General features: G+C 38.5%; 1 protein-coding gene across 5 annotated transcripts in view; it reads left to right on the top strand.

Annotated features, from left to right (window-relative positions):
• GSK3B (glycogen synthase kinase 3 beta) overlaps positions 1–14,631 on the top strand; it is a 220,582-nt gene that overhangs the window by 60,051 nt on the left and 145,900 nt on the right. For all 5 annotated transcript variants that reach the window (XM_024992902.2, XM_059887275.1, XM_024992903.2 and 2 more), the window contains 1 exon segment: positions 13,479–13,672. In XM_024992902.2, the coding sequence (XP_024848670.1) occupies positions 13,479–13,672 (194 nt within the window).

Here is a 14,631-nt window from a genome sequence, read left to right as displayed (position 1 = left end):
GTGATGGGACCAGATGCCATGATCTCAGTTTTTTGAATGTTGAGTTTTAAGCCAACTTTTTCACTCTCCTCTTTCACCTTCATCAAGAGGCTCTTTAGTAAGTCTTCTTCGCTTTCTGCCCTAAGGGTGGTGTCATCTGCATATCTGAGGTTACTGATATTTCTCCCAGCAATTTTGATTCTAGCTTGTGCTCCATCCATCCTGGCATTTCGCATGATGTGCTCTGCATATAAGTTAAATAAGCAGGGTGACAGTATACAGCCTTGATGTACTCCTTTCCTGATTTGGAACCAGTCTGTTGTTCCATGTTCGGTTCTAACTTGCTTCCTGACCTGCATACAGATTTCTCAGGAGGCAGGTAAGGTGGTCTGGTGTTCCCATTTCTTTAAGAATTTTCCACAGTTTGTTGTGATCCACACAGTCAAAGGCTTTGGCATAGTCGATAAAGCAGAAATAGATGTTTTTCTGGAACTATCTTGCTTTTTCAATGATCCAGCGAATGTTGGCACTTTAAGCATTACTTTGTTAGCGTGTGAGATGAGTGCAATTGTGCGGTAATTGAACATTTTTTGGCACTGCTTTTCTTTGGGATTGGAGTGAAAACTGACCTTTTGCAGTCCTATGACCATTGCTGAGTTTTCCAGATTTGATGGCATTTTGAATACAGCACTTTAGCAGCAGCATCTTTTAGGATTTGAAATAGCTCAACTGGAATTCATCATTTCCACTAGCTTTGTTCATAGTGATGCTTCCTAAGGCCCACTTGACTTCACATTCCATGATGTCTGGCTCTAGGTGAGTGATCATACCATAGTGGTTATCTGGGTCATGAAAATAAATCTTCTTTGTATAGTTCTGTGTATTCTTGCCACCTCCTCTTAATATTTTCTGCTTCTGTTAGGTCCATACCATTTCTGTCCTTTATGGTGCCCATCTTTGCATGAAATGTTCCCTTGGTATCTCTAATTTTCTTGAAGAGATCTCTAGTCTTTCCTGTTCTGTTGTTTTCCTTTATTTCTTTCCATTGATCACTGAGGAAGGCTTTGTTATCTCTCCTTGCTGTTCTTTGGAATTCTGCATTCAAATGGGTGTATCTTTCCATAGATTAAATTATTATCAAGCAAATATGTTATCTTTATATTTATGAAAACTAAAATATTGGGGACTTCCCTGGTGGTCCAGTGGCTAAGATTCTGTGCCTCCAGTGCAAGGGGCTCAGGTTTAATCACTGGTTGGGTCTTCTCATGTAGCTCAGTCAGTAAAGCTGGGTTCAGTTCCTGGGTTGGGAAGTTTCCCTGGAGAAGGAAATGGCAACCCACTCCAGTATTCTTGCCTGGAGAATCCTATGGATAGAGGCGCCTGGCACACTACAGTTCATGGGATTGCAAGAGTCGGACACAACTTAGTGCTTTCTTTCTTTCTTTTGGGAACTAGATCCCATCTGTGTGTGTTTAGTTGCTCAGTCATGTCCGACTCTTAGTGACCCAATCAACTGTAGCCTACCAGATTCCTTCTCTCCATGGAATTTTCCAGGCAAGAGTACTGGAGTGGTTTGCCATTTCTTACTCCAGGGGATCTTCCCAACCCAGGGATGGAGCCTGTTTGTCTTGTGTCTCCTGCAGTGGCAGGTGGATTTTTTACCACTCCACCACCTGGAAATCTGCCCCTAGATCCCATATGCTGCAACTGAAGAACCCAAGTGCCACAGCTAAGACCTGGCACATAAAAAAGCATATAAAAGCAACATAGTATAGTTCAGCCATGTCAGTAGGCGATTCCTAAAGCTGTGTATGTAGAGAGCTGTATTCTTTGTAATTCTTTTTTGTTTCTTGATTAGAAAACTCATGCTTCCCTTCTTTTTCTGTCCCCAATAGGTTTCTTATTTAGAATTAACCAGTCCCCTTGTCCCTGTACACACGTCCTGCAAAAGAAAAACAAAAAGGGCAGGAAATGTGTTCCTGCTAAAGTAGCAGCTGTTGCTAATCACTGGGTGATTATTTTGTGATAAATCTATTCAAATACATAAATGTTTGCTGTCAGGTCACTGATTTGATTTTCCTCAGGGGAATTCTGACTCATTTTACTCATGATGACTCGTCTCTCAGGTAGCCTTATAGCTCAGGCAAAATGAAGCAATTTTTTTATTAAAAGTATTTTTGCAGTTTATATTAAAATGTCTGTTTCTCTTGGCAGAATTATTTTTATGGATTTATTTTGGAATAGAAAGAAATGGCTTGGTTAACTTTCTTCTTTTTTTTTTTTTAGGCATCAGAAAGTATACTGAACTTGGATATTGGATGACCCTGGGTTGTAGTTTTCAATATTACTGTTATCTTGAGCAGTTTTGCTTACCTTTGAGCTTCAGTTCTACAGTTCATTATTGGTTCTACCTCCCTTGTAGGACTATTGCCTAGATAAAGTGAGGTTATGGTTCTAAACATGTTTGTAAACTACAAAGTGCTCCACAAATATGTTATTGTTGATAATGTTGTGTGGTTATCAAGGCTGGTCTTGGGGAAGACTGTCAAATCACTGAGTTTTGTCTTTGCATTTTCTTTTCAGTCTGTTGAGTGATTCAACTCTTTTGAGATTACAGGGTCTTGTATCATGTTAGAGGTACTTGTTTTAGTGACCTTAAGACTTACCAGTCTTCAGTGTTTAGTGGAATCCTATAGGAAGTTGTTTGCTTACAAGAGCAGATGTTTTACAGCCTGCTATGTGCATAGGCATAAAATGAGCTACGGCAATAAATGTGTGATAAACATCATGGTTGCCCTCATAGATTGGATATTAGTTGTTAAATTGTAATTAGTAAAGCATATGGGGTTAACCTAGAGTAAGCAGGTCTAATGGGATAAAACAGATCCCATCCTTCCCCTTCTCTCCTTTACTACTGTTTGAAATATAACAAAATTATAGGTTAAGAACCTTCACTTTGAAATGCACGTAAAATGTATGTCAATTGTATGCTGTGCTATTGGAAAAGCAGGTTGGATTTAGGAGTGGAGATAACTTTGGTGGGTAATTCAGGGGAAAGCAAGACTGATGAGTCAGCTGTCCCACTGAATGGATTTGGGTTGTCAGAAGGTAATATTGAGAGGATTGAGGGGGATGTATGTCCGGCCAGGAACAGATGAAATCCATTAAAAAAAAATTGTAGAGTCCTGATTTTAACATTACACTCACTAAAAGCTAGAGTAATATATATCAGCTTTGTGAGAGCTATTTTTTGAGGATTCACGATGGCTCAAGATTGAAGTTGCCAGAAGTGTGAGCCCTGATCAGTGAGTCATTGTGTTTTTAAAGTAATTATTTGTTTCTTTGGGGTTGGCTCGGATGGTAAAGAATCCGCATGCGATGCAGGAGACCTGGGTTCGATCCCTGGGTCGGGATGATCCCCTGGAGAAGGGCTTAACAGCCCACTCCAGTGTTCTTGCCTGGAGAATCCCATGGACAGAGGAGCCTGGTGGGCTGCAGTTCACGGGGTTGCAAACAGCTGGATGTGACTGAGGGACGGAGAACACACTCACATCTGTTTCTTCAGTCTGTCCAGCATTTATTCTTTACGTGTGTGTGGCATACTCTTTTCTTTGGTAATATGGTAAACTTCCTCATTCAGAAAAATTTAGTGTATTTGTCTACTTTCTCCCTGCCCATGTCAAGTAGTTTTGGTAAATCAAACAGATAAGCATGTTTAAGACTTACATTCTGATGTTAATTCCTAAAAGCCAAAGCTCTTTACACACATGCTGCAAGCCTTTTACTTTTATGGGAGATAAACCTGTTTCTAAAATACATCTTGATAGTGTTTCAAGTGAGGGCTTAACACCAAGTAAAATATTTATTCATTTTGGTTTTGGTTTGATTTTATTCCAGTTCACTCAAGTTAGAAGAAAGGACCACGAGTAAAATAATATTTAGGTTCAGACATTTGAAAGTTAGCATGGTTCATTCTAGTTTTTGGCTTAAAGTAAAATTTGGGTTTTAAGAGAAGATTTTAAAATAGAGTCAATTCAAATTAGTTCAAAAGGAGAACAGATATTTTAAAGTAAGAATTTTGCATCAGAACCTTCTGTAAGGTTCTGACCACTTCATGGTCAAGTGAGGGGCTTGGACTCTTAATAATTATCAATACTGTAAAGTATTTAAAATTTTTTATTTTGCTGAAAATACAAGGTTGATTTTAGGACCTTGACCCACTATGTGTTATTTTCAAGGCATAGTCTTAATGTAGTGTAGTAGGGTACACTACACTAATGTAGTGTAGTAGGGTACAGGTTTTAGAGTAAATGGACAGATCTGAATCCCATGGGTACTCTTTATTGAAGAGGTAACTTTGGGCATATTGCCAGTAAACCTTTCAAACACCTTAGTTTCACTCATTTGTTAAGTGATTATTATGAGTATATCACAGAATTGTTGTATGAATTAAGTGGTATTATGCAGGTCAGGAACCAACAGTTAGAACTGAACATGGAACAACAGACTGGTTCCAAATAGGAAAAGGAGTACATCAAGGCTGTGTATTGTCACCCTGCTTATTTAACTTATATGCAGAGTACATCACGAGAAACGCTGGGCTGAAGAAGCACAAGCTGGAATCAAGATTGCTGGGAGAAATATCAGTAACCTCAGATATGCAGATGACACCACCCTTATGGCAGAAAGTGAAGAGGAACTCAAAAGCCTCTTGATGAAAGTGAAAGAGGAGAGTGAAAAAGTTGGCTTAAAGCTCAGCATTCAGAAAACTAAGATCATGGCATTTGGTCCCATCACTTCATGGGAAATAGATGGGGAAACAGTGGAAACAGTGTCAGACTTTATTTTTGGGGGCTCAAAAAAATCACTGCAGATGGTGATTGCAGCCATGAAATTAAAAGACGCTTACTCCTTGGAAGGAAAGTTATGACCAACCTAGATAGCATATTCAAAAGCAGAGACATTACTTTGCCAACAAAGGTCTGTCTAGTCAAGGCTATGGTTTTTCCAGTGGTCATGTATGGATGTGAGAGTTGGACTGTGAAGAAGGCTGAGCACTGAAGAATTGATGCTTTTGAACTGTGGTGTTGGAGAAGACTCTTGAGAGTCCCTTGGACTGCAAGGAGATCTAACCAGTCCATCCTAAAGGAGATCAGTCCTGGGTATTCATTGGAAGGACTGATGCTGAAGCTGAAACTCCAATACTTTGGCCACCTCATGCAAAGAGTTGACTCATTGGAAAAGACCCTGATGCTGGGAGGGATTGGGGGCAGGAGGAGAAGGGGATGACAGAGGATGAGATGGCTGGATGGCATCACCGACTTGATGGACATGAGTTTGGTTAAACTCCGGGAGTTGGTGATGGACAGGGCGGCCTGGCGTGCTGCAATTCATGGGGTTGCAAGAGTCGGACACGACTGAATGACTGAACTGAACTGATGATTCTCAAAGTATGGATGTTGAAACTGCATCAAGAAGCACGTGGGTGGTTTATTAAGCATCCTGGGCTTCACTGCAGATCTACTGAGTGTTTCTGTGGTGAGATTCTAGAATCTTCATTTTTAGTAAACTCTCCTAGATATAACTAAGTCCACCGTTTGAGTGGTGCTTGCATAAAATAGTAGGCTAGAAATACACTTAAATATGTATTGATATAAATTAAACTTAAGACCTCAGCGATGTCCCTGCCAATTTCTTATCCATTGCTGCATATTGATGCCCCGAAGAAACCAGAATCATTTGTAAAAGGGTTATGAAGTAGAGTAATTCTACCTGTAAATAGATTCACATGTGACAAATTGTGTTTTTTTGTTTTGACTTCTTGTTGTTGCCTTGTTTTCAGTAAACCCACCAGTCTGCTTTGCTATTTGTAAGGCTTCTGCCTACCTTAGGGCTTTGTATCTGATCAGTGGCAAGCATAAGAAGTAAAAACACTGCTGAATGTTTGTTTAGCAGGAAGTAGTCAGTTCCCAAATCCTAGTAATTCTGCTTGAGCAATTTTTATATAAATTCAAGAGCAGACGTTTGCTGAGCACCTGCGTTATGCTGAACCCTCTGCTAATAAGCATTAGGGAAATGAATTTAATAGTTTAATAATGTCTGGCTTTCCTGAGAGCTCATGGTCAAGTAAGGGGCTTGCACTCTTAATAAGTATCAAGCATTGTGATAGGCACTGTAGTAGGGTATGTTCCTGGTGGTAAAAGAGCATAGCAGAACAGAAGAATTGTTATTGTTGTTTTTTGTAAACTGTTGCCACTGCCAATAATCCAAGTTCAGAGAATCTAATTTGTTGAGCACTCACTGTGTGGCATGTACTTAAATATTAACACCATTATGTATCTAAGGACAAGCCCTTGACTGGTTTCTTCTTTTCTTAAGGTTATTTTATGGTTCTTCAGAATCAACGCTTGTGAACACTGGGATGGTATCTGCCTGTGATTGAAAGTGTGGTATTATTGTGCTGTCAAGGACTCTAGAATCTTTCCTGTCTCATTGTTATCCTCTATCACCCTGTGTTTTCCTTTCACTTCTATAAGTGAAATACAGGAAAACATCTCCCCCAGCCAGCTTGTGTATGACATCTGTCCATTTTGTTTTCCCTGCTTCTCCTGTGTTTACTCTTCCTGTCCCCAAAGGAAATTTAGTAATTTTTTGTTTTGTGTTTCCAGTCTTTTAGATAGAATCATGTGGAGATGAATTGTGTCTATCTAAGGGAAAAGACTTTGCTAGAAATATTTTTACCACAATTTTACATTGAAATCGCCCTAAAAATTTTAACGAGGCTATTGACCATTGGCTTGAGGTGACTGATTCAGATGCTTAGTTGGCATTCCTTTGCTTTGTTAATAGTTTTGCTTCAAGGTATGAGAGCAGTTGTACTCTTGATAGAGCTTCCACATTATTGAGTAAAGCCCCTGTTTCATGACAGCAATATGTTTATTTTAGAGTTTGTCTCTGATTTTCTGTGGACCTCAGGTCATTGCTCTTTTTTCCCTTTTACTTATTTTTATGTTGTTTTCATGTATCTAAGTTGTGTTTATCTTGGAGAGTATGTATTGCTTTAATAGAAGTTTCTTAGCCATTTACTTTGGATAAAGAGTTGTTTGAACTTTAATTTAAAAACCTGAAAATTTGACAGTGTCAATGTTTCCCTTTCAGACTATCTTACATGCTTGATAAGGTGATTTTTTTGTTATTGTTCTTTAAAAAATTTATGTAGTGTTTTTCAACAGAGTGTTATATTGCTATTGCTAAGTCACTTCAGTCATGTCCGACTCTGTGCGACCCCTGAGACGGCAGCCCACCAGGCTCCCCCGTCCCTGGGATTCTCCAGGCAAGAGTACTGGAGTGGGTTGCCATTTCCTTATCCAATGCATGAAAGTGAAAAGTGAAAGTGAAGTCGCTCAGTCGTATCCGACTCTGAGTGACCCCATGGACTGCAGCTACCAGGCTCTTCCGTCCATGAGATTTTCCAGGCAAGAGTACTGGAGTGGGGTGCCATTGCCTTCTCCTATATTTGGGCATCCATAAAAAATATATGTTGTTTCTCTTCATGAGAAGCAAGAGTCAGAGCTAGTTTCCCTACAAATCCTTATTGTTAGGTTAAAAAGCTTCATAAAAATACCTTGTATCTTCTTGTATCCTACCTGGTGTGCCGGTTTCTCTGGAATTTATAGACTTGGTTTTTCTACATGGAGATGTTACTTTTGATATTTCTACATGGAGATGTTATTTTTGAGGTAAAGGAAGATTTTATAGAGTTAGTCATTGCTAACTTTGCTCAGTTTATGTTAGTATGACTTACTAACATCTCTAAAAGCCTCCCAGTTAAGCAGTATCACAGTTGTTGCTTTTTCTGAGCTCTGAATCTTAAGAAACTTTAAAATTAGAATATCAGTGTCAGATACCTCCGACATCTTCACGGATGCCTGAAGTGGCCTCTTGGGTCAGGATGCGGAGTCCACACTTTTAATATGGATTGTGTTACCTTGTAACATTTGTTCATCTCAGGGTCCATTGTTCTGAGGATTGATTTCAGAAGATGAAAAAAATGTAACCACAAGATACAGTTTACAGGTACAAACTTTGTTTGAGAGATTGAGAACTAGGCTGCACATATTATGGGATACATCTAAGGCTTTTGTAAAATTGTATTCTATATTTAACAGCCTTCAATGGAAAGTGGTTGTTCTGTTGCATACCACTTTTGCATTGCTTCAGGAGGACTGTTTTATGGTTTATATTTTTAAGATTTAACCATTGTGTTAAAGAGTAGGGATTTTAATTCTATGTTCTAATTAGAATGGGACATTCATACTACTTGAGTGAATTTTGATTGCAATAGAGGATCCTAAGAATTCTCTGGCCAGAAGAGAGGCCTGAAACTGAGCTACTCCCACTGCTTTGCTGTTGTTGCTGCTGAGATAAAGTGGCATTTTTTGGAGACCAATTTTATTGTAGTTGATGTGAGACTTACGATACCCTGGATTCTGGGAAATTTAATATTAGGCAAAATGGTGTTTGTTTGTTTTTTTTTTAAAGAGGCCTGTTTGTTATGAATTCTAGCTTTTCATGAGGATTTTTGGTTTGTTGGTAGTAGTGTTTAAAATGATGCTCTATTGTTAAGATTCAAAGTTATCCAATTTCTAAATTGAACATCACAGAATCAGTTGTTTTACATTTTTGTTCTCCATATTTTGGTTTCCAATTAGGATAAATTTCAAACTTAATGTTGCCAAAACATCTTTGGAAATAGCTCTTCAGCTATTAATAAATGAGTAATTGAGGCCTGAACTACAAAAGATTACTTATTTATTCTTTTGTTAATCTGGAGCTGACCTTTTTACATTATATTTTCAGAAGCATCTCCTTCTTTGGTAGGGATGGTATATGAAGTTGGTCTTTCAGTAGTAGTGGGAAGGTTGTAAAACATGGCAGAGACAGCCTGAGGCGAGTGAAGAGTTCTGTCACCTAAAGCTCTGTTATATTGGACAAGTTTGTTTCTCTTATTTTTCTTATTTGCATTTGAAGCATAATAAATAAGTTCCCTCCATTTATCGTAAGGATTAGAGTAGATGAAACAATGAATTGGAAAGTTCTTTTTTTACAGTGAAATTTTATACAGCTGTTACCTTATTGCCGAGTCAGCAAATTGCAGTGCCAAATGGTGACATGCTTTTCCCTGGCACACTAGCTGCCGACTGTCCCATGCACTACTGATGCTCATACGAAGTCACCGCCAGTGTTACCTTGCCGTTCTCTACAGCTCTGCTATTTCAGGTATCTGATGGAGCAGTCTTGAAGAGCTTGAATGATTTCTGAATAAAAATTCCAGGATGCTTGGGCACAAGGTCTTAGAGCCATTGTTCCTTGTATACGCAGGATTTCCTGCTAGTGGAGGAAGAGTTCCTGCTAGACTGTAAGAGTTCTCAGCAGTTTGTCTCACTGCTCAAAAGAGAATAGAGTAAACCTTTTAATTTTTGCTAAGATAGTAAGCAGGGTTATTTTTTTGTTGTTAAAGGATTGGTCTCTGTTCACATCCAATCAGTTTAAAATTGAGGCCTCAAGACTCTCTCTCAGCTATAGCCTCTGTGGCACCCATTTATCTTTCAACTCTGCTTTTAATATTTTTGCAGAATTACCTTATTTGTGCCTCTTCCTATAGGCAAATCATAATGTTGGGATAAACATTTACAAGTGTAACAGTAGTAGATAGTGCTCAGTCCCTCAGTCGTGTCCAACTCTTTGTGGCCCCATGGACTATAGCCTGCCATGCTCCTCTGTCCATGGAATTTTCCAGGCAAGAATCCTGAAGTGTGTTGCCATTTCCTTCTCCAGGGGAGTCTTCCCAACTCAGGATCAAACCTGCATCTCTTATGTCTCTTGTATTGGCAGGTGGATTCTTTACAACTGGGCCACTTGGGCAGCTTAAAATATGATTATAGAGTGGGAAATCGTAATTTTTGGTTATACCCAGACGGTTTTTGTTTTCAGCTAAAATTGTGGAGTAGAGTACCCATTGTTAATATCTATGTCAATTAAAAAATGATGATGCTTTGTTTTGTGAATTAGACCTGTGAGATCTCACAAGAAACTTGTTCAGTGGAATTGGAGTTATTAATTCATTGTTCTTTTAATATGTATACATGTGTGTGTGTGAAAGTTGCTCAGTCGTGTCCGACTCTTTGCGGTCCCATGAACCATACAGTCCATGGTGTGCGTGTGTGTGTGTGTATTATATATATGTATATGTGTGTGTATATATATTATATATATGTATACATGTATACATATATTTGGTGATATGGTTTTTGACTTGAATGATCTAGAGAAAAGTCAAACTGTTTGAAATCACTTTTTATTTTCTTTGGAACAATAGGATTACAAGAAAATGTATTCAACACTTTGGATTTTAAGTACAAGTATAATAATACAAGTAAGGATAGGTTTATTTTATAAATGGAGAAGAAACTTATAGTAAGGTTTGTACTTAGAAGTGGTGGTTAAGATTTGTTGTTGCTCAGTCACTAAGCTATATCTGACTCTTTGTAACCCCGTGGACTGCAGCACACCAGACTTCCCTGTCCTACACTGCCTCCCGGAGTTTGCTCAAATTCATCTCCATTGAATCAGTGATGCTGTCTAACCGTCTCATCCTCTGCCACCTTCTCCTTTTGCCTTCCAACTTTTCCATCATCAGGGTCTTTTCCAGTGAGTTGGCTCTTATATCAGGTGGCCAAAATGTTGGAGTTTCAGCTTCAGCATCAGTCCTTCAGTGAATATTCAGGACTGATTTCCTTTATGATTGACTGGTTTGATCTTGCTGTCCAGGGGACTCTCAAGAGTCTTTTCTAGCACTCCCAATTCAAAAGCATCAATTCTTTGGCACTCAGCCTTCTTTATGGTCCAACTTTCACATCCATACATGACTGGAAAAACGATAGCTTTGACTAGACGGACTTTTGTCAGCAAAGTGATAATATCTTTGCCTTTTAAAACCTGTCTAGGTTTATCATAGCTTTTCTTCCAAAAAGAAGAATAGCTTTTCTTCCAAGGAGCAAGCGTCTTTTAATTTCATGGCTGCAGTCACCATCCTCATTGATGTTAGAGCCTAAGAAAATAAAGTCTGTCACTGTTTCCATTTTTTCCCGGTCTATTTGCCATGAAGTGATGGGACCAGATGCCATGATCTTAGTTTTTTTGAATATTGAGTTTTAAGCCAGCTTTCTCATTTTCATCTTTCACCTCATCAATAGGCTCTTCAGTTCCTCTTCACTTTCTGCCATTAGAGTGGTATCATTTTCATATCTGAGATTATTGATATTTCTCCTGGCAATCTCGATTACAGCTTGTGATTCATCCAGCCCAGGAATTTGCATGACGTTCTCTGTATATAAGTTAAATAAGCAGGGTGACAATATATAGCCTTGTTGTACTCCTTTCCCAATTTTCGACTAGTCCCTTGTTCCATGTCTGATTCTAATTGTTGTTTCTTGATCTGCATACAAGTTGATTAACGTGATCAAAAATGAGTTCTATGGAATATTTTGGGGGAGTGAGGCATGATCATTTAGAACTCAGATTAGATTTAATTAAGTTTTTAGCATATATGTCTAAGATCTATTTTACTAGATAACTAGAGGTGAGAGGAAACTTATGTATGTTGTTGTCTTGTGCTGAAGTTTATGTACATTTAAAGCATATGTAAAACTGTTGGAAATAAAATTATGGTATTGACAATATTTGATTTATTCTTTCTACAAGTCATATTGGATTTGTGCTAACTAAATCATATCTGTTCAGGTGTTTCACCTTAAAACTAAAGACATATGTGTTTCAGATAGCTGGCTGTGATACAGTATAGACTGCCTATAAACCACCTAGCTGTTGTATGTAGGAATCATTCATTGTTTTTGTATCTGTCATGAAGGCTGCCTTACACACAAGAGAGTTAATCAGTTGCAGATACTGCTTTTTGGCTTTTGTATATATTAACTCTGTGAGCTTAAATGGCTGTAAATATTGTTTACAATATGCCACTAACATTTGGATATTCATTTTTCTGGCAGTCTTAAATTGAGTAGGGGAAAGACTCAAACCATTGGAAAATCAGATTATTATATATTTTATTTTTTTTAATGTGCGAGACAAATGAATACATATTTCATCATCTTGGTTTGGTATTTGGATTTAACTATTGCATCATTTTTCTTTTATGAGGTTACTATGAATTCAACTAACATCTTAAAATTGGTATAATGGAAGAGTAGGAGAGAGAAAAAGCAATGTGCAGTTTTGTCAGTGAGAACTGGTTTTAGAAATGTCAGCAAAGAGAGAAGAAGCACAAGTCATAATTGCTGCTTTGCAAAGATTGTAGTCCCTAGAATCTGGGTGTATTCTGAAATCACTAAAGGAACAATTTAAAGCTTTTTAAAATCAAGTGCTCAGTGGTATAGAATGGTTTGAAATAGTTTAAGAATTCAGAGAGTAAGGTGATTGTTTAGTCAAGAAAGGAGGTGGCTCTTGAACTTGGAAATAATCTTTGGATTGTTACTGGCGGGAAATGAAGGCAGAAGAGATGAGGAGATGGCCATGAGTGGGCAGAGACCCCAGTGCTGGTGAGATAGTTATGAATGAGGCTCAGTTCAGAATGGGTTTGATTTTTCTTACAAGGTTTGCGTCTCTTACCCCCAAATTAACATTCCCCTGTTTCTTTTCCCCATCTGACTTTTCTTGGAAATGTATCAGTATTTTCTTAAGAAGAAATAAGACGCGGAGAAGCAAAAACTTAAAGGCTTTACCTTCCTAAAGGGAGAGTGGTCTGAATAGAAACAGAATTAGATGTTTTCAGTTGCACGTATCTTTTTTTCAAGTACAAGAAGAAAGCCTGGGGAAAAAATTAGGGCTTTTAGAGTTGGACAGATAAGGATTCTTTGGTGAGTCCATCATTTGCCTTTTGACTGGACAAATTTAGCATTTTTCTTATTATGTTTATATAGGAACAGTGCTATCTACTTCATGGGATTGTTTTCATTAAATGAATTCATGTGTATAAACTAAGCATGGTGCCTGCTCTATAGAGTGACTGAATAAATGGTGGTTAAAATAATTACTTATAATTGAAACAAATAGTTGAAATAATTCTGGATGATAGATATGATAAATGAACATGAGCATTTAAAAATAATTATAGAATATTTGGGCTTCCCAGGTGGCGCTAGTGGTAAAGAACCCGCCTGCCAATGCAGGAGACATGAGATGCAGGTTCGATCCCTGGGTTGGGAAGATCCCCTGGAGGAGAGCATGGCAGCCCACTCCGTTATTCTTGCCTGGAGAATCCCATGGGCAGAGGAGCCTGGTGGGCTACAGTCCATAGGGTCACAAAGAATCGGGCATGACTGAAGGGACTTAAAACGCACATAGTTTACTCGGTATACTGTGGCAATTTTCTCGGTTGAAGTCTTTGCAGTTCTCATTTTTCTATCCCTTTTTTCTTTTAGGAGACAAAGATGGCAGCAAGGTGACCACAGTGGTGGCAACTCCTGGGCAGGGTCCAGACAGGCCACAAGAAGTCAGCTATACAGACACTAAAGTGATTGGAAATGGGTCATTTGGTGTCGTGTATCAAGCCAAACTTTGTGATTCAGGAGAACTGGTTGCCATCAAGAAAGTATTGCAAGACAAGAGATTTAAGGTAAGACCTTCAGTAGTTCATGTGTTTTTTGTTGCTGTCAGTACATGTAAATAATTACTTTTTAAAGTGTTTCCTTTTGCTTCAGGTTTCATTTATTGCACAAGTGTTTGTTCAGCTTAACTACTGTAGTGACTTTTCCATTGTATATTATGTTGAGATAAAATTTACTGAAGATTGCAGTATTTTTTTTTAACTGTAGCTATGAGTGATATATGTATTTAAAATGTTGTGAAAGATAGATTAAAATTTCTTAATTCTTTATTTTAAAATGTGACCTCTGTCTGCCTTGGGTCTCATTGATGTAGGAGACCAGAGAAACATTGCCTGTAGCATATGTTCATTTGATACAGTTGACTGTGCTTCCTTTCTTGAAAAATTTCCTTCGAGTCTATGATACAACACTGTCATTTTTCCCCCTATAACTGACATTTCTTTCCTGCTATATTCTTATATCTCCCTTCCATCTGCCCCTAGATACTTCCCACAGTTCATTTTTTTTTCTTACAAGATCCCCTTAGAGTGTCCTGTGTATGGATGATCAGAGGTCATCTCTTCATTATGATACAGTGGAGAGTCAGGAGACCTGGGCTCTCATCGAGCCTCTGCCATTAACAAGCCATGCAGCTCTGTTCCCTTCCCTACTCTGCCCACCTCTGCAGCATTTTACTGAGAGTCTCCTGTGTTCTGGGAACTGTGCTTAACATTAAGCGATAAAAAATTAAGAGGTTATCACTGCTCTGAAATAGCACACATTCTGGTGTCTGTACGCTACAGAATGTTTTGAGCATTCTGCTGCTACTGCTGCTAAGTTGCTTCAGCTGTGTCCGACTCTGTGTGACCCCATAGATAGAAGCCCACAAGGCTCCCCCGTCCCTGGGATTCTCCAGGCAAGAACACTGGAGTGGGTTGCCATTTCCTTCTCCAACATTGAACATTCTAAAGAGGTTTAAAAAAAAACT

This window comes from Bos taurus, chromosome 1 (genome assembly GCF_002263795.3).
Source record: "Bos taurus isolate L1 Dominette 01449 registration number 42190680 breed Hereford chromosome 1, ARS-UCD2.0, whole genome shotgun sequence".
Classification (NCBI taxonomy): domain Eukaryota; kingdom Metazoa; phylum Chordata; class Mammalia; order Artiodactyla; family Bovidae; genus Bos; species Bos taurus.
Note: the sequence above shows the minus strand (reverse complement) of the source record. Positions and strands in the feature narration are given on the sequence as shown.